Source organism: Seriola aureovittata, chromosome 2, assembly GCF_021018895.1.
Source record: "Seriola aureovittata isolate HTS-2021-v1 ecotype China chromosome 2, ASM2101889v1, whole genome shotgun sequence".
NCBI lineage: Eukaryota > Metazoa > Chordata > Actinopteri > Carangiformes > Carangidae > Seriola > Seriola aureovittata.
In genome coordinates, this window is record NC_079365.1 from 25,495,849 (window position 1) to 25,523,084 (window position 27,236).

Sequence of the window (27,236 nt, forward strand, 5' to 3'; positions counted from 1 at the left end):
GCGTCTGCGTTGTTCCGATGTCCGAGAGCCGGCAGTCTGACAATCAATCTTAACACCATTTTCTCTTCTTTGGTGCCCTTGACAAGGCGACGCTTATCCAGAGTCAGAAAAGTACATCATTTGTTATCTCAGCTGACATGTCTATACCTCTTTCATTCATTTTACTTTCAACAGCCTCTGAAAAAAAACTCATATCTTTGTTTTCTTTCATTCATTAAAGCCACAAGATGTTCTTCCTCCTTCAAAAGCCACAAACATATTGGAATATAAAGCTACACTGCTGCACATAGTGGATGTTACTTATCAAAGCTTACATAATACATTTTCTGGTGTGCCACCATTCAGAGGGTGCACATAAATGCCAAACTCAATATTAGTCTCAGTGCTGAAATCTATTTATGTTTTTTTATCCATATGTATGTGGAAAGAGGGACCGGTTTATTTCTCAATGCTATACATCACTTCAGTTGGTGATACATTCGTGTTTTTTGTTGGTCAATGATACTTTTTACTGCATATCAACATCACAGTGAGTCGATCGACAATCAGCAACAATTTTGATAATCAGTTAACGAACAGCAGCCTGAATATAGGAGAGAGGGGTGAAAACACATTGAAAGCTCAAAGCCTCACAGTTCTTCCTCTAACGACGGTTCAAGATCCCAAAATGTTTGTTCCTGTGTAAATTTGTTTGTTTCATCCACACTTATTCTGACCAGACTGGAGTTACCAGTCAGAGGAGACCAGGATCATGACATATCAAAATGTTGAAAGAACAGTAACCATTTTATTTTGGGTATGTCATTTTTGGGCTCGAGCTTGGTAAGTCAGTTGTAAGCAAACATGCCAAAGGATCGTTGGTGACAGCCTCTTCAATGTGAATATTTGCTGGTTTTCTTAGCCTTCTGTTATAGTAAACTGAACATCTTTGGGGGTTGGACTGAGCAAACTATTTAGTACAAACCATTAATCTAGCAATTGTGGCAATGAAAAGAATTGCTTGTTCCAGCCTTAAACACGATGAAACAACCTCAACAATACAACACTAGATGCACTCTCAGAGTTTAAAAGGTTTTAATTTTGTAAATCATTTGTGCCTGGAAATGAGCGCACAGGTTGTGGCGACTGATCGTGTGCGTCACTTAGTAAAGCCACAGAATTAGCACAGATGACTGGGCCGTGTGCTGTGTGCTTTTGACGCAGTCTGAGATGGCATGGGAAAATCTCTGTAATCCTTGCGCCCAAAATTACTTTGTGAAGCTCATTTGCAAGTGACAAAAATAAACAAATGCAGGCAAGAAAAAATGTCATCACTTGGTTTGTGAACATTACTCTTAAAGTATTGAACCCAATTCTTTCGTTTACAATGTTCACATATCATAAAGGTTGGAGTTAGGAGCCTCATTTGACGATTTTTACCCAAATTAATGTTTTGGAAATTTCTGCACCATGGTATATGCTTGATGTGGCTGTCTGCCTCAATTGCACACAGAAAACATTCTCTTAAGATTGCACACTGTTTGCTGAATAAATCGAATGGCATAACAATACAGCCTTTTTGGATGAGAACATCAGCGCGATGCGTCGGTGCAGATTGGGTGTGCATTTCATCTGCCTTGCCATCACCTTCTAAGCACGCTGCTCATCTTCTCTCAACTTGCGTTCCCTCTGCATGTCAATTTGTGCAGCAATGTTGAATTATCATTGCGTTTCTAAAAATCCACATCTATAAATCAGCCTCTCTCCTTTTGTCATTCCTCTGCCTCGTTTCCAGTTAGCTTCCATCTCTCCTCAGTCAGTGCTATCAGTTCTCGTTCCCGATCTCCTGGCTCCTCCCTCGTCTTTCTCTGCTCATCTCGTTCCTTTATCTTCTGTATCGTCCTCTCTCTTAAACTCAATTTTGCCTGCCTCTCCATCTCTCTTTTCTATCTTTCATCTTTCTCTCCCTGTCTATCCCTCTCCTCCTTCTCTTGCTAGGGAGCTAGTGTGACTGCAGTGTGACCTACTTAGCAGTACTGCTGCTGCTGCTGCTGCTGCTGTTGCTGACGACTGGCATGGTTGAGAGTTGGCATAGTGATGTAGGCACCAGAGAGGTTCCCATGATGGCCACTGCCAACAGAAACTCACCAAGCACCAAGAGACACAGAAAATGCATCAAACCCTGTATCTGTGTGTTTCCTGACCTGGTGAAAAATCTCAAGCAGAAAATACAACGTATCCACCATTTTGGATGAGACAAAGGATTGCATGTAAAATACTAATACTTGAAATACATTGGTGATAATTCATTACAGGCGCATTTGAATCTTTTGGTTCATTATGGAGATGTTTCCCTGTGTGATTCAAGACTCATTACATGTCCCCCAGTTTCCTAATAATCAAAGTCATTTACTGAAATTGGATTGTTTCATTTAGGTTCACATATTGATAGATGCTTTGGATTGAAAAAGGCAATCTGCTAGACCCTTTTGTATGTCCATCTGTAGGTAGCAATCTTCATTGCCTGTTAAACCACTGTTAATTCTAACCGCATGTCCTTTATTTATCCCAAACAAACCCATGTTGTGGACAAGCTTGCATTTAATACCGGAAACATAAAGCACGGTGGAACTCTTTGCTTCCTGTTCACTATGATTTTTCTGAGAAAAAGGCTCTCTCTCTCTCTCTCTCTCTCTCGTTGGAGTGTTGCCACATCTTCACTTCCTGTATCACTTATTTTTTTCAAATTAAAAGCCCTATGCGACTTTACAGCGGCAGCAATAATGAATGAATATAGCCGAAACACTTGATTCAGGGACGTAGAGGACGGAGCTTCCCAGCTGGGAAAGAAGTACGGGTCCTTACTTTTAATGCTGCATACAAAGCTGTGATTGGTTGACTGTTTCTCAAACTAATAGAAAAAGCCAATAATTGGCTTCTTTATTACAAAATTATTATCCATGGTTTTGGACTGAAACCATTCATGTTACTCCTGTTTACTGTGGCCTACCTGAACCAGATTAGTGACGACAGTTCAATTAGAGTTGAGCGAGTTGCTCATCAGTGGCCCAGTAATTAGACATGAATTCTGAAAACTCTCCAGTAACTTTCTTTCACTTACTGTTTTGCCCCTCAGGGCAACAAATTGTTAAAAACAAAAACTATCTGGCCGCACTGAGGAAGTGAGAGCTCATCAGGAAGGGAAAAAAACAAGTAACACTTCGACTGTTTTGTTTTTTCCCTGTATAATTTATCTCCTGTATCGCTCCAAACATCTACGTCCGTACTGAACGCAAGCTGCCTCTACAAAAACACCACTTAAACTCAGATGGGGATTAATGAATAACCCTCTACCATAAACACAAACACACTGCACCATTCATCCTTACCCGAATAATTGTGGGGAAACCCAGGAGTTGTGTAAATGACACATAAGATGCTGCTGAGCTGTGTTTTTCTCAGCGCTGCTCTGTACCTGCACTTGTCGGTCACAATCCACAGTCTTACATGAATCAGCGATCGAGGCACAGTTTCATTTCATGGTAAGTTTCAAACTGCAGAGAGTATATTTTCACAGAATGTTTACATGGGTGTGTCTGTACTCATGCATGTGTGTGCGTATATGATTGTGTAAGACTGTGCATGTGTGATTATATATGTGGTGACAAAAACAACTCCCCTGTGAGAGGCTGGAGTACATTTTCCTGTCACTTCCTCTGTTTGCTTTCTGGCAGGATTGTGTGACCTACTCTAGATGTTGTGTTAATGAGTTGGGACATTAGTGCCACCTTGTCATACCATGTACATTAACTTTGAATAGCAATGCTCTTTTTTGAATGTTTTTCCTCCATGTAAACAGTTTTGTTTTGATTCTTATGATACCAATCTCCATTTTTTTTGTTTTGTTTTTAACCATCTTTAAAATTGAGGCAACCATATTCATTAATTTCCTTATGTCTGCATTCCCTACCTCTACAATTTCCCAGTGAAATCACCTCTACGCACAGTCCTGTGCGGTGCAACTTAGTGGAACAGAACAATATGTAAGAGGATCCAATTATCCATCTAAACAGCCAAGTCATCAGAGACGTTTTATGAAACAACTGCAGATCATTCCTTCACCATGCTTCATCCTAATGATCAGTTCTGCGGAAATTCATATGTGCATTACTGGCACTTGCATGATTGCACAGCATGCAAAGAGCAGGGTGGAGGAAGATGGGAAGGGACACATTTCATTTCACTAATTTGAATGTGTGTGTCTGTGCCAGTGAATGAGAAAGAGAGAAGACTATAGTCAGTTTTATGTATATTTTTTTATCAAATGAGAAATCCAGGGCACACACATAAATCCTGTGGACACACTGCTGTACCTCTATGCCTACAGGTGCTCATTGTGCTTTTATGTTCACTATATACAGTACATTTGAACAGAACTGTAAGCAGATATCACTACGTAGAAATGAACTTTTTAAGTGAGAGTCGAGTTATCATGCCTCAGTGCCTCCAGCTTAGGCTTTACTCCCTGCATGCCTGGTTTCCTCACGCAGGACTGACTGTCACTATCCATCTATACACCCATTATGCAGGAGCCCGCACAGAGCTCTTCTTTTCACTTGCCTGATTAAAACAGGCTAATTAGCACGATACCATTCCAGGAAAACAGCGCTCACATTATAGAAGCTGTGACACACACGCATAGTTCAAATACGTTTTAAAGGGCGTGTGTGTGGCACATAATTGGATGCATCTAACCTCTGGCTGCACAATTTCCTTATTGTTTCTCATTTTCTCTAGAGAAAAAACGATGCCAAATGATTATAATGAAGGTCTGGTCAGTTTATGTCAAACACCTCTGTAATTGATCTGTAAGCCCATGATGGACCATACTGTAATGTAGCTGAGGTGTTCCATGGACACATGGAGTCTCTTGGCCCCTAATAAATCATTAGCTGTGTGATTGGCTCTGTAGGAGTTTTGCTGCCACACACAGAGCGCTTTCTAACTTAAAAGGCGTGTTTTAGTCAGCATTAGTGCAGAGATAATGATGGTGTAGCACAATTTGGGTCTTATTTTACTAAAGAGGTTTAGAGTTGGGACACTGACATTGTGCTGCACCTTAGCAGTTGGCACTGGCATGTGTGAGGATGAGGATCCAGTGCACCGTTCTGACAATCAGACTGTATTAATTGCCATATGTGAAACTAATATTACAGGTATGAGATCAGAAAATGTGATGGCAGTCCTCTCAAGTAAGTCAGCCGCAGTGGCGAGGCATTTCAGGACAAAGGAAGGTTGGCGAGGGAGTGGAAAGAGTGAGAATTGATCAAAAACGGCAGGTGAAAAGGAATGTGAAGTCATGTTGCTATAGCAACTAGCCATGCAGCCTAGGATAAGGGCTGGAGTTGCATGCAGTCCCTTTCTCTATCTCTCCCTCCCTCTCTCATTCCAGAAATATGAGCAGAGCTGCTGCTTGACCATCTGAGCAGCTTCCTTATGCTCTCGGTGAACAGATAACACATCAAGTATATTGTCTCATCTGACTGTGTCACCTCACATTTACTCACGAGGGGAGGGGAGAGCACTTTAATCCCGCAACAATGTTTTTTTCTTGTTGCCGAAGCTAGAGAGCGCGGTCCATTCCAGGATGGATCACATGTTAACCGTCCCATTTGTATGCATGAGACAATGTTGCTGCCTATATCATTTCTAGAGGCAACTGCCTGTGTTATTGAATAATGGAGCTGGGAAGACTGCTGGTTGCTACAGCAGCAGTGAAGCTCAGAAAGAAAAAAAATTCTCACTGCGGCAAGATGTACCTGTAGCATGGAAGATACTTACGCTTAAACTAATACTAATAATAGTTTATTCTTGGGATAAAACGGACTCTGAATGCACTCGAGTGATTTGGGGGCCTGTAAGAAGTCAAACATTTAGATTTAGTAACCCTGGAGGCTGCAGAGATGTTTGCGTAACATTTTGTTTGATGCCATCTGTGTCCATATTTATGAGTTGAAAGAGAAGCAGCCACATAAGCAGTGAGGCTGCAGTAATGACCGAGGCTGTTGGCTCCTTAATGAACAAGTATATGTTCACAGACTCGACACTTAGCTGACTGTCACCTCAACATGAAAGTGTTAATGTATAGCCTCCTGCACTAAAATCCCAAATATGAATCTGATGGCCTCATTCAGTCAGACATAGTTTGGCCACCCATGTACCATTAGGCCTGTCAGGCCTTCAGGCCCAAAACATACCAAACACAGATTATTATTCCCTGTTGCTTCCGCCTCTGAAACAGAGGATGACAGCTGCCATAGAGGCAAAATAACAAAGCCATACGCATGTTTTTTAACCCTGTTATTCTCTGTCTGTTTGAAGAGTAAAAGCAGCGGGCAGTCACTCATTCACTGTCCCATCACATCAAATACTCATCTCTTCACTTCTCTCTGTGTAATCAAAAGTAGTTCAACCCATACAAATAAAATGTCTCACTCTGTTTTAAAATACTCAGGGCGAATTCAAAGATTTGGAAACAAAAAAAAAGGTGCCAACTGCATAAAAACCCACAAAGCAGTGCATGGACCTGAGCATGCCGCATAAACACCAACCTGCTCTTATTACTCAGGTAATTGACTAAGCTGGCCTGGCAGCCATCTTGTTTAGAGACATCTGCTGAGGAATCCTTTGATGTGCCTGAGCAGTGATGGCAGCCCCCCCATCCCATGAGCCCCTCTGTTTCTTCCTCCCTGCACATTGTGCCTCCCAAATATCAAAGGCTCCTTCGCTCTCTCCCTCTGCACCACTAACGATAATGAAATTATGTGAATGTGTGACAAACTGCAGCAATCACGTCCAAGAGGAGTCCGGACCGCGCCTGGGACACGGGGAAGAGAAGGTGGAGAATGAGAGAAGATGATTAGAACGAGTGGTAAAAAGGGAAGAGGGGCGAATTATTTCAAAATCAAAGACTTTGTTCATTGCTTTAGTGTAAATGGAGCACAATCCAATCTCGTAAGGATGAGCATGTTATTTTTTTTGTTAACCCAGCACAATAATTAGCAACTAAAAAAAAAAACTAAACTACGATTATCCTTAGCTGACTGGGTAGCACACAGGTCTTGAGGCTAGGCCCAGCTGTGATAAAGCGCCGCTGAGCCAAGGTCCTGAGCTGCGCTAAGCTAAAAAACTAGCGGTCTGATGACCAATCTGGGAGGCAGCTGCGAAATAGGAGGATGAGGGGATTACGACGTGTTGGGCTTAATAATCTAGACATCATGGACGAAGATGACAGGGTGGGAAAGGAAGAAGACGAAAGATAGCAAATGAGGAGAGATCAGCAGTGTGTAAGTAGAGGTCCAGGGATTACTGGATGGAGGTCACGGAAAGCTCTCACTCTCACAGATTCAAGCATACATGTAGAAATCTCTTTCTTAGAGACAGACATGGAGGATGGAGCACATGGACTGAGCTCTGAGCGCAAAGACTCCACTTGACAGCCCTTAAAAAATTGAAAAAAAATATTAAAATGTGAAGCGCCACCGGTGAGGGCTTTCTGTTTTAAGCATTCACAGAATGTATGGGACTATGGGAAAATCTTCAGCTGATGGATCATGAATTATAAGGCAAAATATGAGAACATAAGGGCTTCTATTTTTTAGAAGCTGGCCGCTTTTATGTTCCATAGCAGAAGTCTTGAGATGTATTATTGACTAAAAAAGACCATGAAAGCCATAAGACCAGAATAAACGCATTTATTCGGGGAGTTAAAATGGAAAGTGTCACTACCATCATCTGAATAGTGCAGCATGAACATCTACAGGAAAAGACAGCATCTATTCAAATTAGTCTTGGAGAACAGATGAGAATAGCACTGAAACACTTTACACTGAAAGATCTATGGTAATATTTCATTTAAAATCTGCAGACCACCATCAGTGTGATGCTTCATTTCTAATATTTCCAAACTTCTTTGTGCATATCAAGAGGGTTGTTGAGTTTGTAGAGACGTAGACAAATCATATTACATTGTTATGCTCACAGAATCTATTTAACTCCAGGTTTCATCAAATATCTAACTGACAGACACAGTCGAGTCAGCACAATGATTCAATAAACATCTGATCGTGTCTACGATCCTTACTGCTGGTAACATCTCGAACAAATGTCACAATAAATTTGTGCACCCAGGGATGTAATTTGTTTGGATTAGTATGTTTCACATATATTTTTTTCATCAAAATTTCAGCGAAAAAGCAGCTAAAGCAGCCACAATCAATTTTCTCTGGCAACTCTGGGGGTGGGGGAAGGAGCTGTAAACATAACATTAACATATTATCAACTTCTAATGCTGCTTTAGACAACCAGCAGATATTGAGCAACGTTAATGTTCATTTGGATTAATGTGTGTGCAGATGTAAGTCCAATATTTACTCTCCTTTTACCTCCGTTTTGGTCTCTTCCAACTCCTGAAGGAAATATCTGTCTCTTTATCTGCTGAATGCTCGACTGTGTTCACCAGCTAGTCACTAACTTTGACTTTTCACTGCTGGGCGTGTAGCTGATTTTTGCGGAAACAGCTGCCTGTTGCACCTGGAAATGACACTGAAGTGAAGCAAAACACTTTTCAAAGCCAAAACAATGAGCTCAAAGATGCTAAAAGAGCCAGGGGTAATTATTTGTGGGTTTACTGCTATAACTGAGCTCTTTCACATTGCACACCGTCGTTTGACCTATTGTTAAAAAAAAAACTAAAAAACAAACTTTCAAATCAGTCAAATAGTAAAATATCATCTTGTCAAGTAAGCAAAAATTAATAAAACTTCTGTAAATTGGGAATCCGTAAAGACAGAATATCCTCTAAACATAAAACATCAAACACTGGGAGCGCCTCAAGAAATCCTCTGTATTTACACTGCGGCACACACAACACCAATCCCAGAGCTCTCCAGTTAAGTTGCTCCATCTCCTATGTGACAATAGCTAAATGGGCTCCTATTGAGTACCGAGATGGGACACAGGGCAAGTGCCACGTCTTTCTTACGCCTGTGGAAGAGCCCGACTGACAGATGGTTTATTTCCATTTGCTGAGGATGCTGATAGGCTCTCGGGGCCGTGGCAAAATGGGAAATACTATTCATACAGTCATATCAGCCCCAGACACTCGTCTTACTGAGAGTTATGCAGACATGTCAACTAAGCTGTCGTCAAAGAGAAAGAGAGAGACAGATAGACAGAGAGAGAGAGACAGAGAGAGTGTCATAGAGAGGTGTTGTAGCACTGAGAGCTAAGTGGTCAGCCTAGCCAAAGGCGACACTATACTCAGGGGAATGGTGCATGAAATTCATACCCAGAGACATAAATATTTGATTGTGAGATTATACTTTACATCTATATGTCCACTTAGCTGGTGATCTGGAAGGCAATGACTGAGTAAAATGGAAGAGAGTAGCTGCTGTAAGGGTGGGTGAGTGGCATTTGATTGCTTTGTGTAAGAGCGGGAGTTAAAGTGATGTAAACTGTTTAGAAATGCACCTGAAATATGAATGTAAGTGGTTATAAGTATCATCAATTATCAAATGAACTTAACTCATATGCAGCACGCTAAGTTATTTGTGCAATCATTCTACCATCCCCATGAAAAAACATACAGTAGAGCAGTTTGTGTGTGTTAAGTTCAGGCAACAATCACAGAGGCTATTAGCCAATAACACAGGTTTCAGTCACAATCTGTCTACCTCTGCATTTCTCTGTCACGTCTGTTTGATACCGAACAAAAGACACTGTCACCAAATGGCATGAAAGACTCTGTGGATACATGCTACAGCTGTGAAGACATCAAACAGCCGTATGGGCATATACTGCACCTAGCAAATTGGACCATTTAGTTGACAATAAGTAATCAGGTTGTTGTGTGTGTGTGTGTGTGTGTGTGTGTGTGTGTGTGTGTGTGTGTTTTATGGAATTAGCTGTTTACAGTTTGTTCTGGTAAAAGGGAGAAAAAGGGCCTTCTTTCTTCAATGAATGACTATTTTCCCAAACAACTCCACTGATAGCGCTGCCATTGAAAATGCTCAAATTACAGTGTTGCTCTGTGTGTCCCGGTCATAATGGCCCTAATCCAGTAATGTCCTTGTACATTTATCTGTCACTTCAAGCAATGCGTGAAGGGGAGACTGCATAAAGCAGTATGTTATTAACTACTACAACAGTTTATCTGACTCTAAATATTGATTAATATTGATATCCCTGTTCATAAACATATGAAATCTGAATTAGGAATAAGGAAGATATTGGTTGGTCTTACGACACAAGTCTCGAATCACCCCGTGGATGTTTAAAATTAAGTGAAAAACAAAACAAGGGAGGCTGATGATAAAAGTGCTGCTGAGACTCCCCACTGTTCTCTGCATTATAAGCCTTGGAAAAGACATTTCATTATGCTTCCACCCACACACACACCCCCCCCAAACCCCTGCCAAACCATTTCCACTAAAAAAAAAAAAAAAAAAAAAAAAAAGGAAAAAACCCTTAATATCCTCTAATGACGTTCTGGGCACTCTAATGGCCAGGAACTAACAGGAAAACTGGAGAGACAGCAAAAGCTCAAACTTTCTCACCAGTTGTGGCCATTTCACCATTAAAGCCAAAATTACAAACGGACCATTGGGCTTTAATGTGGTCAATCACACAAATGGGGAGATTTATAATCGTTGCCGGTCTTTACAGGACACTGGCATCTGGACAGCAGGTTGTGGAAATGAATGAGAGGCACTGTGTCCGTGAGATATTAATTTTCATCAGTGGAATCATCCCTATCAATTTAGATAACAGTGGTTAACAGGCCGAAAGCTGAAACGGATAAATAATAGCCTATATACCAGCCTTTATAAACGGCACATGTGCAGCCATTATGCCCAACTAAATTTTGTTAATGAAGTGGATTTTTACTTCCCAATTCTTATTACATAATCCAATGATATTTCCCCAACAAGTGAATACTGTCCCCATTTCACAAATACAGTTACATAGAGTTCACATAGGCCAGTTACAGCCGATGTGGTACCAGATCTTAGTGAAATTATATTAGAGTATGCTGTAGTACAATACATTTTCTGAAACCAATAGAGATTTGTTAATGGATAAAATAACCAGGTAGGAACAGCTGGTTCAAAGTAAAGAAGAAAAATATCAAAGCATTTTATCACATTGGTGCAAAAATCACATAAAAATCCATGATGTGTCCAGTACCATACATGATGAAGATATATTTACTATGGTAATAAAATTAAAATTATCTGGAAGTCATTTTGATAATCTATCAATTATTAAGGTTGTTTTGTCAAGTAAAATGTCAAATATTTGCTCCTTTCAGCCTCTCAGATGTGAGGATTTTCCCTTCCATTTTCTGTTTTTTTAAAATATAATTTTAACATCTTTTTTGACTGAATGCTTAATAATTTTAACTGATAATTGTTCGAGCCCTAATGGTATGTATCATCACACCCCCTTCTCCGAGTCTGTTTTACCTTGTTAGCATTAAAAGTCTAACTAAAGTCATTTTAATGTCTAATAGTTTGAAGTGGACATGACGAATATCAGGATAAACTCTAGTTATTCATTGATGAGGAGAATCCAGTTTTAATGGAGAGAATCTAATGAAGGGAAGACAGAATCATTTGAATTTGCTTTTATTTCTCATCCAGTGTCTCCCACTGCCTCTCTGAGTAGCCTCATTACTTTAACTTGTTCACTGCACTGTATCAGTAATTAATCAGTTGGAACTTTTTTCATCATCTGAGCTGCATCATTTGCATGATCTGAACTTCAATCTGTGCATTGAAGTTCTTATGCAAACGCACGATTTTGGTGCCGAGCCCATCTGCCTCATTAGCAATTCCAGTGTGTCGCAAACATTATGTCCTGTGTGCGTGTGTAGAGAGAGTCCACTGGTATACTGCTGGCCAGAATGAGAGTCCTGGCAATGAAGCCGACTGTGAGGGATTGATCCCCCTCTGTGCCCCTCCCTCCCCTGTCCAATTACAAGGCTGCGTGTTTGATTTTTGTCCAAAGCAGCCAGGCGCTGTTTTTTCTTGGTTCTATAGAAACCTCCAACACTGGCCTCAGAGTCGCCTCGCAGTCCCTCTGCCCACTCATACCCACCAATTAAGCCGCTTTCTAGTTTAAAGATACAGCAATCCCACAATGCCATGCTGTACAACAGAGGATCCTCCCACGCACACACGCATACAGAGGGGTTTCCACATCTGAAACTGTACATCCACATTGCTCCACCCCTCACTCCCTCTCCTAACACACACACACACACACACACACACACACACACACAACCAGTCATGAGTTTCTCCACTGCTGCCGGCTGACTTCATCATCAGGGGCCAGATGTATTAACTCCGCATTCGCACAACACCTATGCATGCACAATTCCCACACGTAAGACTGGTATTTATAAAAAAATGAATGTGAGGTAAGAATATGTGCACCTCACGCAGACTTCAGACCAGGCATACACAGCTGGAGAGTGAAATAATAAGGAGTAGATTAAACATAAAATCAGACGTATGTTACGTTTTATTTTTTTAAATGTATACAGCAAACTGTAAAATTTGCAGTTCTCGATCTTATAAATCTGACAAATACAATATGTATACATATTTCTGTCTTTATGCAGACACAGTTTTAGTCATTAATCCACATAATGTTTTAAGCATCTGGCCTCAGCAGAAGAGCTGATTTTATTTGCTTTGCCAATATTAGCATGCACATACATTAAAAGACATCACACACATATGCATGAGACTCACAATGTACACACACATGCTGTAGAACAACTTCTCTTTAAGATGAAAGAAACAAAAACAGTTTTTCAGTTGGCTGGTGGTTACCTAGACAATTAAAGACGGAGCTGAGAGAATTGCTTGGCCTTCCTCAGAGACGGAGAGAGAGAGAGAGAGAGAGAGAGACAGAGACAGAGACAGAGAGTGTGCTGTGACGCAGGCCTAACGTGTGAGCTTGAAAAGAGAAAAACGTGACTTCTCTCTGCACTTTATGAAATGCTAATGATTTAACCACCAGGGAAATTCCCCAACTGGAATACTGTATATTCTGTATGTATGCATGTGAATGTACCACAGCAGCAGTTTGCTTGTAGAAACCAATGAATGGCAGGTGAGAAGCAATTTGTACTGTATTGTGTTTGTCATGTTTAACCTCAGTGTAAAGGTTTCATATTTAGCAAATATATGGATAATTTCCAACAGCCCAGACTGTAACCATGGCAATCCTCATTACCTACTTGGTTATTTTTCTCTCTTGAGCCAATGAAAACAGCTTGATAAAATGGGATGAAGCCAGGCTCTGACACTAAAACACAGAGAGAGAGAGAGAGAGAGAGAGAGAGAGAGAGAGAGAGAGAGAGAGAGCGAGAGAGAGAGAGAGAGAGAGTGAGAGAGAGAGAGAGAGAGAGATGTAGTAACAGGGGTTATCTGGCGTTTGTTTTGTCTCAAGTGACAGAACAGACAGAAGTCTATGTGTACAGAGTTGATGCACCAACTGATTGTTGTGTCGTCGGGCCCAGTGGGTATCACGGTTCTGAGGCCGGTCTCAACCACACACCAGCTAAATCACTGCAAATAGGTATATGAGTGAGAGCAAATCAATACGTGGCTTTTCATTATGGTTCCATCTCCTGGCACAGGTCAGTTCGCAGTAATGTCAGATAGGGTGGAAATTGAGAGACTCTTCAAGGACTTGGGTCTCTTCAATAAGGAGCCGGAGGAAAGCGAGGATATGTCACTCCCCCATCGATGTGGAGCGTGCGCTGTCAGCTTTTGATTTACTTTATCTGCTGCGTGCAGATTCGCACACGGTGGTGCACCTGAACCAAATGGATTCCTTTTGATGAGAAAACCGCAAACACTCAGGAAAACCTCACGTCTTTAAGACCATTAAAGGAAAATTCCTGCTGCATACAAAGCGTTTAATCATTGGTTTATAATAATGTAATGTATGGATTGCATTCAAAACAGTTGTGTTTTGTTGCAGTTTGCTTTTCTGTTGCATCCATTTCACCCCAGTCTGTCATCTCTCAGACTTCTAATGATTTCCTACATTTCCCAGCATGCATTTTGACAATCCTAACTGAGCATGTCTAAACATACTGCTTTCATCATCAAGTAAAGCTGGAGAAAGCAATAGTGATAAGCAGTTGTTCCACCCAAGAATAATGAACACCCCTCACTCAATGCATTTCTACCTCCTCTTTGATTTATTTTTAACTATATTATTGTTAAAAGTCAAATTGATGACCTAGAAAAAAAAAAAAAAAAGACCTTTGACTAAGCACGACGCCTAAAGCCCTCTGTCTAACACTGATATTGCCATGACCTACAGTAGCCACGACTCAATTACTCACATGTTGTTGGACAGTTATCCAATAAAGGGGAGGGAGAGGGACACATCACCAGCAAACAAACTGCACGGTAAATAACAATCCAGGCTGTGATCATGGACACTACTTGCTGTGAAGGGCTGCACATGTATATATTAGGACAGTCTGGACATGGTTCCAGTCTACAAGAGGGGATTTTGTATTAATAAGACTGTAACCTTGATTAACTTTCAACTTACATGTTGGCTAAGAGTAATGTATGTAAAATAAAAACCCTGAAACTATCCTTTAAACAGACAGGAAAGTAATATTACTTACATGAAAGTTTAAAAGTATAATCATTTTAAAATTGCCTATTTTTTTCCCTTTGCGATTTAGCTATGTGATGAGAAATAAGAAGATCGACTATAAAACTACTTCATAGTAAATTCTTCTTTAATTAGTCAGGTTTCAAGTATGTTGGTAATGGAAGAAGATAATTTACATTACATTGATTTGGCAGACCATTTTGTCCAAAGTAGGGGTGCGTGATATGGCAAAAATATCATATCACGATTTATTACATTTGCTTGCGCTTGATCAGTTGCGGAAAATCCAAACCAATTCCATATAATGGAGGTGGAATTTTTTTTAGCGACCAACTCCGTTTGGCTTTCAGCCATCGCTTTCCATGTGCTACGACTACACACAAACAAGGAGGCGGGTAGGAAAGTGCGTCACTGCCCATAATTTGCTGTGATTGGTTGGTCAGGTTGACGACGTCAATACGTCTGGTGCGTCGGTGCATCAGCATAGAACTGCAATTTATAGAATGTGCCCTAGACGATCCCACGATCTCTGCAGTTTGAAAGATCATCTTCATGTTGTAATCCTTCACGATCTAATATCGTCATATCGCCCACCCCTAGTCCAAAGTCAAGTCAAATGTTACTTTAGCACATTATCACAAATTTACATTAATAATATGTACAGCCTACAACACCCTCTGTCCCGTGACCATCGAATCAGAAGAGGGAAAAACTCCACAAGAAACCCTTTAACAGAGAAGTGACTTACAATAAGAGCATTCAAACCCAAAGGTATCATCACAAACCGACAGTGTTACCCTCCCAAATAAACAGCCAAAAGCTACTTTTAAAAGCTGCTTTTCTTTCTTCATTTCTAAGCACTTATTGTTATTTCTTTACAAGTATTCATAACCATACAGGTTTACACTGAACCTGTGGCTGAAAACATGCCGGCAATGATACTTTGATGAAACAAGCCTTCTTCCTAATCATTATTTGCCTCAATAAAAATAAGTCTCACATTATTCTCATGTACTGATATTAACAGAAATGTTTGGACTTGCGTGTTTTGTCCTACAGTGGTGATAATGCACTGACAAACACAAAGGAAACAATTTTCAGTAGATTTCTATGAAAGGGGTGAGAGAGAGGTTCCTGTGTTCAGCTTGGTTGAGCTTCTTCTGGCATGATTCATCTTTTTCCTTCACTTCCACTGACCTTCTCTTTCCCTTCATAAAACCGCCCATCTATTTCTCTGAGACCATTCATCCATTTGAAATCTTTCACCTAAGAAAACCTTGGTGCCAGTATTTTCCTGCCCTGTAGCTGAACCGTGTTGTGCTCCTGTAATGTAACAATTAAATTCATTTAGTGAACATGAGTTTATGCAATCAATTTCTATTTTCATTCAATTACATGTGAAGTCAAACACTTAAACACCACTAAAGTTGAATGTATATTTTTTAGACAAGGGAGGGGAACTATATAGTAAAATAGAACTTATGGGTACTTGTGGGTGTGTGTGTGTGTGTATATATATATATATATATATATATATATATATATATATATATATATATATATATATATATATTATATATATATATATATATATGAGCGCCCTGTTTGTACATGCTTTTGCCTGAGCTTTTTATCAGAACAGCATGAGTCAACATCGAGCTTTGGGGAGGTGGAGCCCTTCACCGCTGATTATACCCTCCTGCTTTTTAATTGACAAACCAATGAATGAATACCCATCCATTATATCTGGACACCCACTACTGATACTCTAATTAGCAAGAACATCCATTCATCTGCCACATCCTTATGTAAGCTATTGTATCTGTGTTTCATTAATACCTACCTTTATTAAATTCAATTAAGTGATACATAATTACAATCTATATTTGGTCTTGAGGAGCCATTTGTATAATGGTGGTTGAAAAAATACAACTGACTCTTAAGCAGGTGATTTTTTTTGAGTGCGGTTGTGGGTGAGACTGGTTGGAGAGCGCTAAGAGGCAAAATAGTGGCTTTAAATTTCTGCAGTATTTAATTGATCAATATGGAGTGTCTCCTTCTCTGGATTGTCTGATGAAGATTGCATTGTACAGCATTGTGCTGCTACATAATTCATTTGGTTGGCATGGCAATAAACCTATACAATACCATAACACATACACTACAAAAGGCCTATGTGTCCGTCTACTCATGTGGAGATGATACACTTAAGCACTGAGCTACTGAGATGCATTTTGTCTGTGCAGCCGGAGAGCTACCTTTCCAAGTAACAAGTGCCTGTGGTTCTGTATTAGCCAGCAATCTCTCTCACTTACTGTGCGTTTCTGCTCTCTCCCTCTCCCTCTCTTTTCCTCTCTCTCTCTCTTTTCCATTCACAGTAGATAAGTTGCAGAGCGGGTAGACAGAGAATAATGACGTTGAGCATGCACAACAACTGCCTCCCTAGGAGAGGGCCCTAGGGAGTATTTTGCAGTATTACGCAGTCAGCCATAACTAAAACATCATTACAACCCCATTCACAGCCCTGACCAGGAGACAGGATTGGCTGGAGAGAGGGGATGGATGGACAGTTGGATGGATGGACAGATGGATGGAGGGCTAATCAAATTAATTCTATTTTCTTGTTTAATCTTTTGTCAAAAAAATTTGTGAAAAATGGCAGTTAGAATTTCAAATTTTTTGCTCATTTGACCAACAGTCCAAATTCCAAAGATGTTCAAGAGAAGCATAAATTACTCACAACCAGAGAGTCTGGCATTTTTGCTTGAAAAATGGCTAAGAAAATTAAATGATTACTAAATTTTCTATCAATTGACGAATCACTCAATCAACTAATCGTTGCAACCATGGATGGGTGACACTGTTGGAGTGACATGTGAATGGTTACCATGGTTGGATGTATTTACCACCAATATCTCCAAATTCAATTTAGTTGTATATTATGCCCATTAATGGCATGTACCGTCATCACAGTAACAGAGGCCATTGCCCTGGTTGCTTCCTCCTGTATATCATCCAGTCATAAATATATGAACAAGGAGAAATTTAAAGGTCCCCATGAGTGGATACTGATTACATATGAAGCCAATAGAAACTGATGTGAAGTTATTAAAAAGCAGCTGGTCAAGCTTAGCAATAATCCTTAAAATGTTTGTGAAATCAAATCCTGTTTTTGATTCTGTGTATGATCTTTCTTTTTTCATTTACATTCTGTTATAACCTCTCTATATATTAGCCTTTGTTGCTAGTAGCAGAGTCTACCAGTCCCAGACAGTATTCGAGAGATTCAAGAGATTCACAGAAAACGATGCATGTGTGGAATCCATTGTCACTGTTTGTAAATCTCATCGATATCAGCCTTTCAATTTTTGTCATATCGGAGCTATGAACTTAGTGCTGATACAAACCCAATATTTTGCACTCCAGTCATATGTAACATGAAATTAGCTGCAATTACTGACGACCAACTTCTTCATTATGACAATATACGCTGCACTGTAAACGGATACACCAGTTGCTCAAAGAAACTTCAGGATTACAATAATTTCATCCCAATTTCAATAACTGTGTCCTCAGTTATTTGTGACTATGTTGGTCTCAAAACCCTTTTAGATAGTATTTATGTTGGTGTATACAGCAGTTAGTACCTTTTTTACTTTATTATGTGTATAGTAGACACTCATCATGTATAGTATATACAGCAGTATTCTAGTTACCTGCAGTATCTTTACGATGCACCTGTTCTTGTATGCTACTGCAACACCTCAGTTTCCCTGTATGGCATCAATGAAATTAATCTTATCAAACAGATGAAATAATGTTTAGGATGTTTGTAAATGAGCCTGCAGAGAAGAGAGTGTGATCTCTGTGGAGTGAACCATCTATCAGTCGTCAGCTGACCTGCTGAGCCAAAGACTTTGTCCAGCAGACCTCATGAGCAATATTCAATTATGCACATGTAACAGAAAGTACTCGCTCATTAAACTGGAGCGAATAAACTGAACTGACACATTAATGAGCGACTGAATACATAGATGAAAAACCGCAGACAGTAACAAACATTTGGAGAAGTAGCATGAAATTGCTTTTGCTTGCTAACAAGAACCCAGGCAGCTGAACACTCACAGCTCCTCTTAATAAAGCTCCATAAACAATGAGCACTCCCAACTGTCCGAGCAAACATCATTTAGACTGTAGCTTGTCATTGTAATGATGACAGAATCAAAGCTTTACATGATTCGAAGATGCAGCATATTTGTTACAATACTGAAAATATGTTAAATTGTACTGTCCACATTTTAACACCAGAAAGCAAGAAAAAAAACATGACTCTCTCATCTCAATGTGAGCTAAAAAAAAAAAAAAAAAAAAAACCACACCTCTAAAAAACAGAACACCACATCATTCTACACCTGCCAGGAAGAAAATGAACAACTCTTCAACCCCCTCCTCCCTTTGCCATCCGTCTCTCTGCATCACTTCATCTTTCAGACAGTAGCAGCTACCCTCTTGTGCTTCAAAAACAAGACATGCCGTCATTAAACCCTTTCTGTGCTGCAAAATGATCACTAAAACTTCACCTTCCCTTCAACTCCTGATTGCATCCCACCTCTTTACACCACTGACACTCCACCTCTCCACTGCAGATAATTAACAGTATGGTGGGAGAGCAATATGACAACTTATGAATATGTAAATCTGACTGTGATTGAACATGCATCCACTTCTCTTTTAGTTTCCTTACAACCTTTTTTTTTTTTTTTTTTTTAATTTCCCTGAGAATTATGTCTTTCATCTTTGCATACTCATAAGGTGCGCAGTGTAATAATACACCCATACAAACAAACAAAAACACACACACACCCCTCCACCCTGATGCTGTATACAACTCCCTGTGCTGTCCTCTCCCGGGCTGTAACCCAGCCATGTAATGAAGGCTATAAATCAGCACCTTGGACAGCACTAGGCAGCCCTGAGCTCCTCAATATACATACTACTGGAGTCAGGAAGGAGGGGGGAGGAGGTTTCAGCACCGAGGAGAGTGGACAGCGACAGCCTCTGACATTCCTACTGTAAAGAGGCGAAAAGCCCTCCCTATCTGGAGCTGCCCTGCATAGTACTGATGACTAAACAGAGTTATTCAGGTTGTTGTACAGCTAGCTTAGCAAAACTGTGATTCAGATGAAAGGTGTGTGTGTGTGCGTGTGTATTCGTATGCGAGTGTAAGTGAGGTCCTATCCTGATAGATGCTGCTACTGCAGAGTGACAAAAAGACAGAGATAGGGAGAGAGTGACACAGGGAGAGAAACATAGAGAGCCTCTAAAATGTGTCGGGGGGGGGGTGGGGGGGGGTGGTGGGGGTGGGGTCGGTACTTATCCACCTCACTGAGGGTCCCAACACGGCTCTGTGCACATTACATGCATAGGTTATATGTACGCATTACCCCAGAACGGATAAAAAGGGACGGCCTGACAAATGAAACAGTCTGACGTCTATATAAAGCTGCAGAGACACTGAGTTACAGCCACAGTTTTCAGCACGTTAACATGTGCTCAGTATGAACATGTGTGCGAACTTTAAAACACTGCTCTGCACACATGGATGCGTACAGATACATGTAAATCAGACTTTTGCAGAATTTGAGCACACACGCAGACAGCCATGCATATTAGCTCGACACTTCTGCATGCGCAGTTTTGTGGCTTTATGTCATGCACGGTAACCTGCCCTTGATGGTTCCAATTCGTCGCACTTATAAACGGGGTCATGCTTCAAACCCGCCACCAACCTCTTACAACTGCTGTCCATGCTCTTAGCGCACCATTGTAATCCCCCCCGCAAAAAAAGAGATGCCCGCATTAAGTTAAATATTCATGTTCCCAGCGCTGGTCTATTTTTATCATTAAGCCCTCACAGGTAGGAGAAGCAGCATAGTGACTGTTCTCTCATCCGCAACCTGTCTCTCCAGTGCATCCCTGAGAGCCCAGGACTGACGACAACGGGGAGATTTGTGCATGACAAAGAATGGGAGACATGAAAGAGTAAGAAAAAAAAGCTGAGACAAATGTGAAGAGCAAATCGGGGGGAAAAAAAGAGGCCAGTGAGGGAGAGAGCTGAACCTTAAGAAACAGAGAGAGAGAGAGAGAGAGATGTGTGCAGAGCTACAACAATCCCTAACATATGGCGGAGAGGAAAAAGAAATACTGCCGGTTTGCAGCTTCTGCACAGGCAAGTGAAGAATCCTCAGTTCTAATGAACCAATGGGTATGAAAACAGTAGCCAAACTAAAGTTAGGGACTTTGACTGCATTCATGACCCTAATGGTGTTCCAAAACGTGCAGTGCTTGGCACTAGAAGGATAGGTTCAATTTCCACTGTGGCCTGAGAAGGTACGTGCTCCCCGCTGAACACTCGCTTCACGGCTCTGCACAAACCAGCGACCTACAGGTTCTTTCAAGAAAGCCTGCAGAGACCTGAGGACTGGGCTGAGCGATGGGGATTGGATGGAGGGCGGATTTTGACAGCTGGGGGCGATGGGATTACCAGCAATGCTGGTTTGGTATCTGTAATTATGAGTAGCTGTGTGTGTCCGTGTGTGTGTATTATTGCGTTTGCGTGTACACATGCCCATACCGCCTGGCCACAGAGTGCCATATGCGGTGGGAGTATTTACCCTGCCATGAAGAATGGATGAACCATAGGACAGCTGCACCAGAAAACGCTCTGTACTGTGTGTGCATATGTGTGTGATTGTATGGTTTTGTGTGTGTGTGTGTGTGTGTGTGTTACTGCAAGTGAGTGTATGGACAAAGCTGTAATGCCCTTACGCTCACCATCCATCGTATGGAGTGAGCCCATTACTATTCCTGTCACAACAGCCTTGCAGTAAGAGCAGCCGAGGAGGCAAGCAGGCCGACCACCGTACGATGCTGTAACACACACACACACACACACACCAACTCAATGCCCGCTCACTGCCATCAGGCTGTGTGTGTAAACCTCAGTCATGCATGTTGTGTGTTTTATGAGCTATATCTCCGCTATATGTATTTCCTCCCCCTCGCTATGTATTTACATGGGCTGATGTACAGTATCTGTGTCTGTGAACATGTGAACATCCCTGTACATGCATATCTTCCTGTTTGTTCGTGTGTGTGTGTGTGTGTGTGTGTGTGTGTGTGTGTGTGTGTGTGTGTGTGTGTGTGTGAGACTGCATGACACAACCCATCACTCACCCTGGCTTTGCGCTCCCCCGTCCCCCTCCTCTGTGTCGGTCAGGTTGTTAAGCATCCCGGCTCCTCTACGGTCCTCCTCTTCTGCTGCGGAGCGATGTCACCGATCAAGCTCTCGGCGGCTCTCCCTGCGCTCCACGCACTGTGATACAGCCACAGAAATCGCAGGGAAGCAGCGTAGAAAATATGCCAGCCGGATCCTCCTCGCTCCTCTTCGCTCCTCGCTGCCCGTAGGACGCACGAAGAGAGGCAGCAGAAGAGAGAGAAGGATTTTTTTTCCCCTTTGTAGATCCTCCTCTTGACGTCTCTTCTCCGCTGGCTTGTAAGCGTGACTCTCTCGCTCTCTCTCTGTTGCTCACCCACTCTCTCTCTCTTCCTTGTTCTTCCTCTCTCTGTTGCTCTCTCTCTCTCTCCAGGAGGGGGGGGGGGGTCAGAGGAGGAGGAGGAGGGAAGAGGGAAGCTGCAGGAGTTTGGTGGATGATGGAATGCCTCAAAGCTGCACACTTGCTCTCTCCCTCCTTCTCTCTTTCCTTCTGTCTCTTTTTTTGCCTCTCACACCTGATCTCGATCTCACCCACTCACAGATACGAAAAAACCAAAAAACAAAACCACTCACTCTCCGCTGCTCAGATGATGCTGCTCAGTCATTGTAGCTGCCAAACTGATTGCACATTCAAACAGTAGTGTGATTTCTTCTGTATCTATCCCTCCCCTCCCTCCCTCCCTCCCTGCCTCTCTCTTCTCATCGCAGCTGTCAGACAGAGAGGTGATTGGGGAAGCAGAATTGATGCTGTTAGAGGAGCGAGCAGGCGGTAGCCTCACTGCTCTGATGTTTTCTGTCCACAGAGGTGCATTATGCATCGGCTTCTCCTCCTGTCGGCTTTGTAATAAGCCGCTGCGCTCACTCCCTACTTTAATGTCAGATGCAAATAGAGCCTCTGTTTCCTTCAAGGGATGAACAAGCCCTATCAGCATCATCTGTATGCAGTTATGATAAACATGGAGAGCCATGTACTCAGATGCACAAGCACATGGAACGACGCACCATCTCAGCATTCAGGTGCAAGAGCAAGTGTCTGGTTTTGTGAATGCATAATTGCTCACACACACTTGCTTCTCTGCTTTCTGTGTATATGCAGCAAACAAGTGTGGTTCTTTATCTTTTAAATTTATTTTTTCTTTTAATCTACCGTTAACATGCAGAGATGTTTGGTTCCAACTCAGAGGACCTGCATGTTGTATGGCGGCGGCACAGTGTTGAAGCCTCACTGTCAATTAGACCGGTCTCATTTTGATCCATGCAGATTCATTTTGATCTGGTACACTGTGTACCGTGAGCAAAAATGTGCGTAGTATGAAGACACTCTGCTCGTGTAGGTGTGTGTGTGTGTGTGTGTGTGTGTGTGTGTGTGTGTGTGTGTGTGTGTGTGTGTGTGTGTGTGTGTTTCTATGTCCCAGCGGTTGTGATCCCACACCAGAGATATGAAAGCAATTAATCTTGGTTTTAGTCATGGTAGTGCTGATGCACAGAATAGATTTCAACAAAAAAGAGAAGGAGAAAAAATATAACTACACGCTCGGCTCCAGCGAATAAATTTATTACCAATGTCTCAAACAAAACCGGTTTTGTCAAGGTACAATTACCTTGACAAAGAACCAATACCTTGAAGCTTGGCAATAAATTTCTTCGCTGAGCTGTGTGTACAGATACATTTCTCTCTCTGTTCATTAGTACTCACACCATAAACAGCTTGTTTGTAACAACAAAAGACATGACGACACAGATGAAACTATGATATCCACTGGAGAAGAGTTTCTCCATTTACAGAGCTCAAAAATTCAGGTGGTTCAGCTGTGTCCTGAATGACCTACTCAACACTGTTTATGCACATAATAGGTGTAATTTCAAGCAAGCAATCTGATGCTTAAATGTGCAGAGTCTGACATTAAATCTGATCATTTTCACTGGTTGATATTAAGAATGTCACAAGAACCGATACTTAGGTCAAGGCCAAAATTCTGAAAATTCTGCTGGTACTTGTTTTTCTACCGTGCCGTATGTACCAAAGGTACCGTAGATGTTGTAGGTATTGGAGATGTGATTCTTCCAGGACGGATGAGGGCAGCACAATAACCCTACAACCGCTCTAGTCTGATATCCAACTCAAAGAGAAGGAGGCAGGCACAGTAAACAATAACAGCAACACGTGGAATGGCGGCGGCAAGTGCAGGTGCAGTAACAGGTCTGATTAGACCGCTAGACTGTGTATGGAGATATTTTGTATTTGAACACCTCAAACTTAACTACAGGCCCTGGGATCTGTACGCACAATTCAGGGTGAGTGAGTTTCCGTTGTTAACTTTATATTAATATGTCATCAAAATGTTCATGTCCCAAAATGTTTCCATTATTGTTTGTGAATTGCGACAGCTGGTATCTAGCATTAATCGTTTTGAATCGCAATCTCGATTCACACTCATCTTCAACTTCATTTTCACATGACAACAACTCTGCTATGTTCGCATCAGCAGGGAGATCCGTTGCATCAGACCAATCGCTCCCTTTTCTCCCTAAGCCGTCACAACGAATGACAGAACTGTGTTACATCACGTGATGATCTATTCACAGGAAGACGGGGAAGATTTAAAAACATTTCTAATGTGTCTATCTTGGTAAAAAGCTAAATGAGTCAGATAGATTATGAAATGCTTCAGCTGTCTGAAACTTATAAACAGTTTATGTCCTGTTTTACTATCACCGGCATATTGTTGGTTGCAGCGCAGTATGTGTAGTCTGGGGGAGGAATAAATGAACATGCTTCTGCTCCTGTTTGAAGCCTCACAGGGTTGAATGATTAGACACCTGGCTACTGAAAAAGGATTATGATGAAGGTTTACACCATCCTTGGTTTGCACTGCCGTGTTAGATCATACAGCATAGTATATAATCTTTTGTCTACATCGTGAGAAGTGGGTACCCCGGCTGTGCAAAATTTCAGAAATGATCATACTATTTTCCATCATCCTAAAGAAAATATGTAATGCAATTATAATAAATAAAGAGAGAATTCACATTTTACCAATAACCGGCAGTCCTAGTTGTAGCAACGCTCAACACACAACGTTAACACAGGCTAACATTATCCTGTTGAGGACAACATAGCGACAGCTCACAACATTAGCAGGCTACTGTCTTCCACGTCTGTCAAAATATAACTTTGACCTTTTAAATTAACATTTTCACACCATGGGTCTGTGACCTTGATGGTCAAATTAAACTACTGCTGGCACACTGACTATACAGAGGTGTGTGCATGTGTGTGTATATGTTAGCACACTGAGTGTGCAGCAGCCTCTGTTGTTTTGGTTTTTTTTTTGCTGTGGTATCTTGGTATTGAGAATTGTGGAATTTCATAAATATTGGTACCCACCACAAATTTCTAGTATCATGACATCCCTAGTTGCTACACCGGTTCTTGCAATGACCAGAAAAGCAGAGACTTCTCTTAGATATCTCTCATAGAGATCTCTCTTTGATAAACAACTCTGAAGAAAACAGGATACTGCATTGTTACCAACAAGGGCATTATTTACTGTAATAATGGGCACACTACTGATTTGGGCACACTACACTGTCCCAACTACCCTGGCAAAGCACTTCACGTCGCACATTTCTGATGTAACACCAGCTGCAGTATGTACAGTGTCCATGGACAACATTCAGACCCCTTCGTGTTTGCACTTTGTTGTGTAGTACATTTAATTTTAAATGGGCAACAATTTTATCCAACAGTCTAAACTCAATAACCCATAAAGTCAATCTGAAAACATGTTTTTAAAAATGTTTGCGAGTGTAACTCCTTTACAGAGATCTCTTTTACAATAGCCTTTAAACCTCTTAATTCAGTAGTTTGTAGAAGCCCCTTTGGCGGCAATTACAGCTTTGAGTCTTCTTGAGTAAGTCTCTACAAGCTTTGCACACCTGGATTTGGGCAGTTTATCCCATTCTTCTTGACAGATCCTCTCAAGCTGTGTCAGATTGGATGGGAAGCCTCTGTGAACCTTCATCTTCATGTCTCTCCACAGATGTTCTTTGGACTTTAAGTCTGGGCTTTAGCTCGGCCACTCAAGGACACTCACAGACTGTTGTGATGAAATGTGATGTGTTGCCCCAGTCTAAGGTCACATGCACTCTGGAGCAGGTTTTATGGCCAACTCTAGGAAGATTCCTGGGGTTTTCTTCTTCCATTTTAGAACTGAGGCCAGGAAGCTCCTGGGAACACTCAGAGCTTTAAATATGGTTTTATACACTTGACTGGATGCCTTGCAACAGAATTTTATCCCAACAGTCTACAGAGAGCTCCTTGGACCTCATAGCTTGGTGTCTGTACTGACATGCAATGTGAATTGCGGGACCATATACACAGTTGTGTGCCTTTCTAAAATATGTCCAGTCAATTAGCCACAGGTCTACTGCAGTCAAGTTCTAGACACATCTAAAAGAATATTAAAGCAAACAGGACGCAACCGACAATAACCTGGAGAGCAATACGGGTCTGAATACTTTTAGAAATTAGAGATTTCAGTTTTTAATTTTAATAAAATAAAATTTTTAATAAATGTGCAAAAATGTCTAAGAACATGTTTTCACTGTCACAATGGGTAACTGAGTGTAGATTAATGGACAAAAAAAGTGAGTTTATTAATTTAAATAAAAATATACAACACAAAATGTGCAAAAAGTGAAGAGGTCTGAACACTTTCTGAAGCCACAGTGAATGTAGTCCTGATACTAAACATCCACTTTAAATGTGAGTCCTGCCCTGCAACAGTCACTGTTGGCTAGTAATTTACTAAACAATGACTGGCCATTACTGCTGTCATTTGCATCGAAGACTAATAAATGCTTAACTTAATTTTGTACTGCGGATACCAAGCCTCCATTAAAGTTACATCAAGGACAACAACAGTGTAAAGTCTACTCAGATATTTAGTCCTTTAGCTTTGGTTTCTTGTGTTGTATTTTTATAAACACCCATTTAGGGACAGACATAGCAAACTATCTTAGGCTTCAAATGCATGGACCTATACTCAACCAAAAGTCCAAAACCTATAAATATTGAGTTTACAATAATATACTGTACGTCAAAGAAATGCAGGAAATCTGGAATCAGAACACTTGGCAGTGTCTTACTATTTTTCCTTGAAAAATGACTGAACTGATTAACCAATTATGAAAATAGTTGCTATTTTTCTGTTTATTTTTCTGTCTAATTGACAGCTCTACTACATATTTGTTCCTTTAA

General features: G+C 41.2%; 1 protein-coding gene across 3 annotated transcripts in view; it reads right to left on the minus strand.

The window, feature by feature from the left end:
* Positions 1–27,236, minus strand: part of slc12a5a (solute carrier family 12 member 5a) — a 153,737-nt gene that overhangs the window by 74,198 nt on the left and 52,303 nt on the right. Inside the window, exon 1 of one of the 3 annotated variants that reach the window (XM_056396266.1) lies at positions 21,934–22,569. The exons of the other annotated variants lie outside the window; for them this stretch is intronic. Coding sequence (XP_056252241.1) covers positions 21,934–21,988 — 55 coding nt within the window. The 5' untranslated portion in view covers positions 21,989–22,569. Of the gene's footprint in view, positions 1–21,933; positions 22,570–27,236 lie in introns of those variants that run through there. 3 annotated transcript variants of the gene reach the window in all.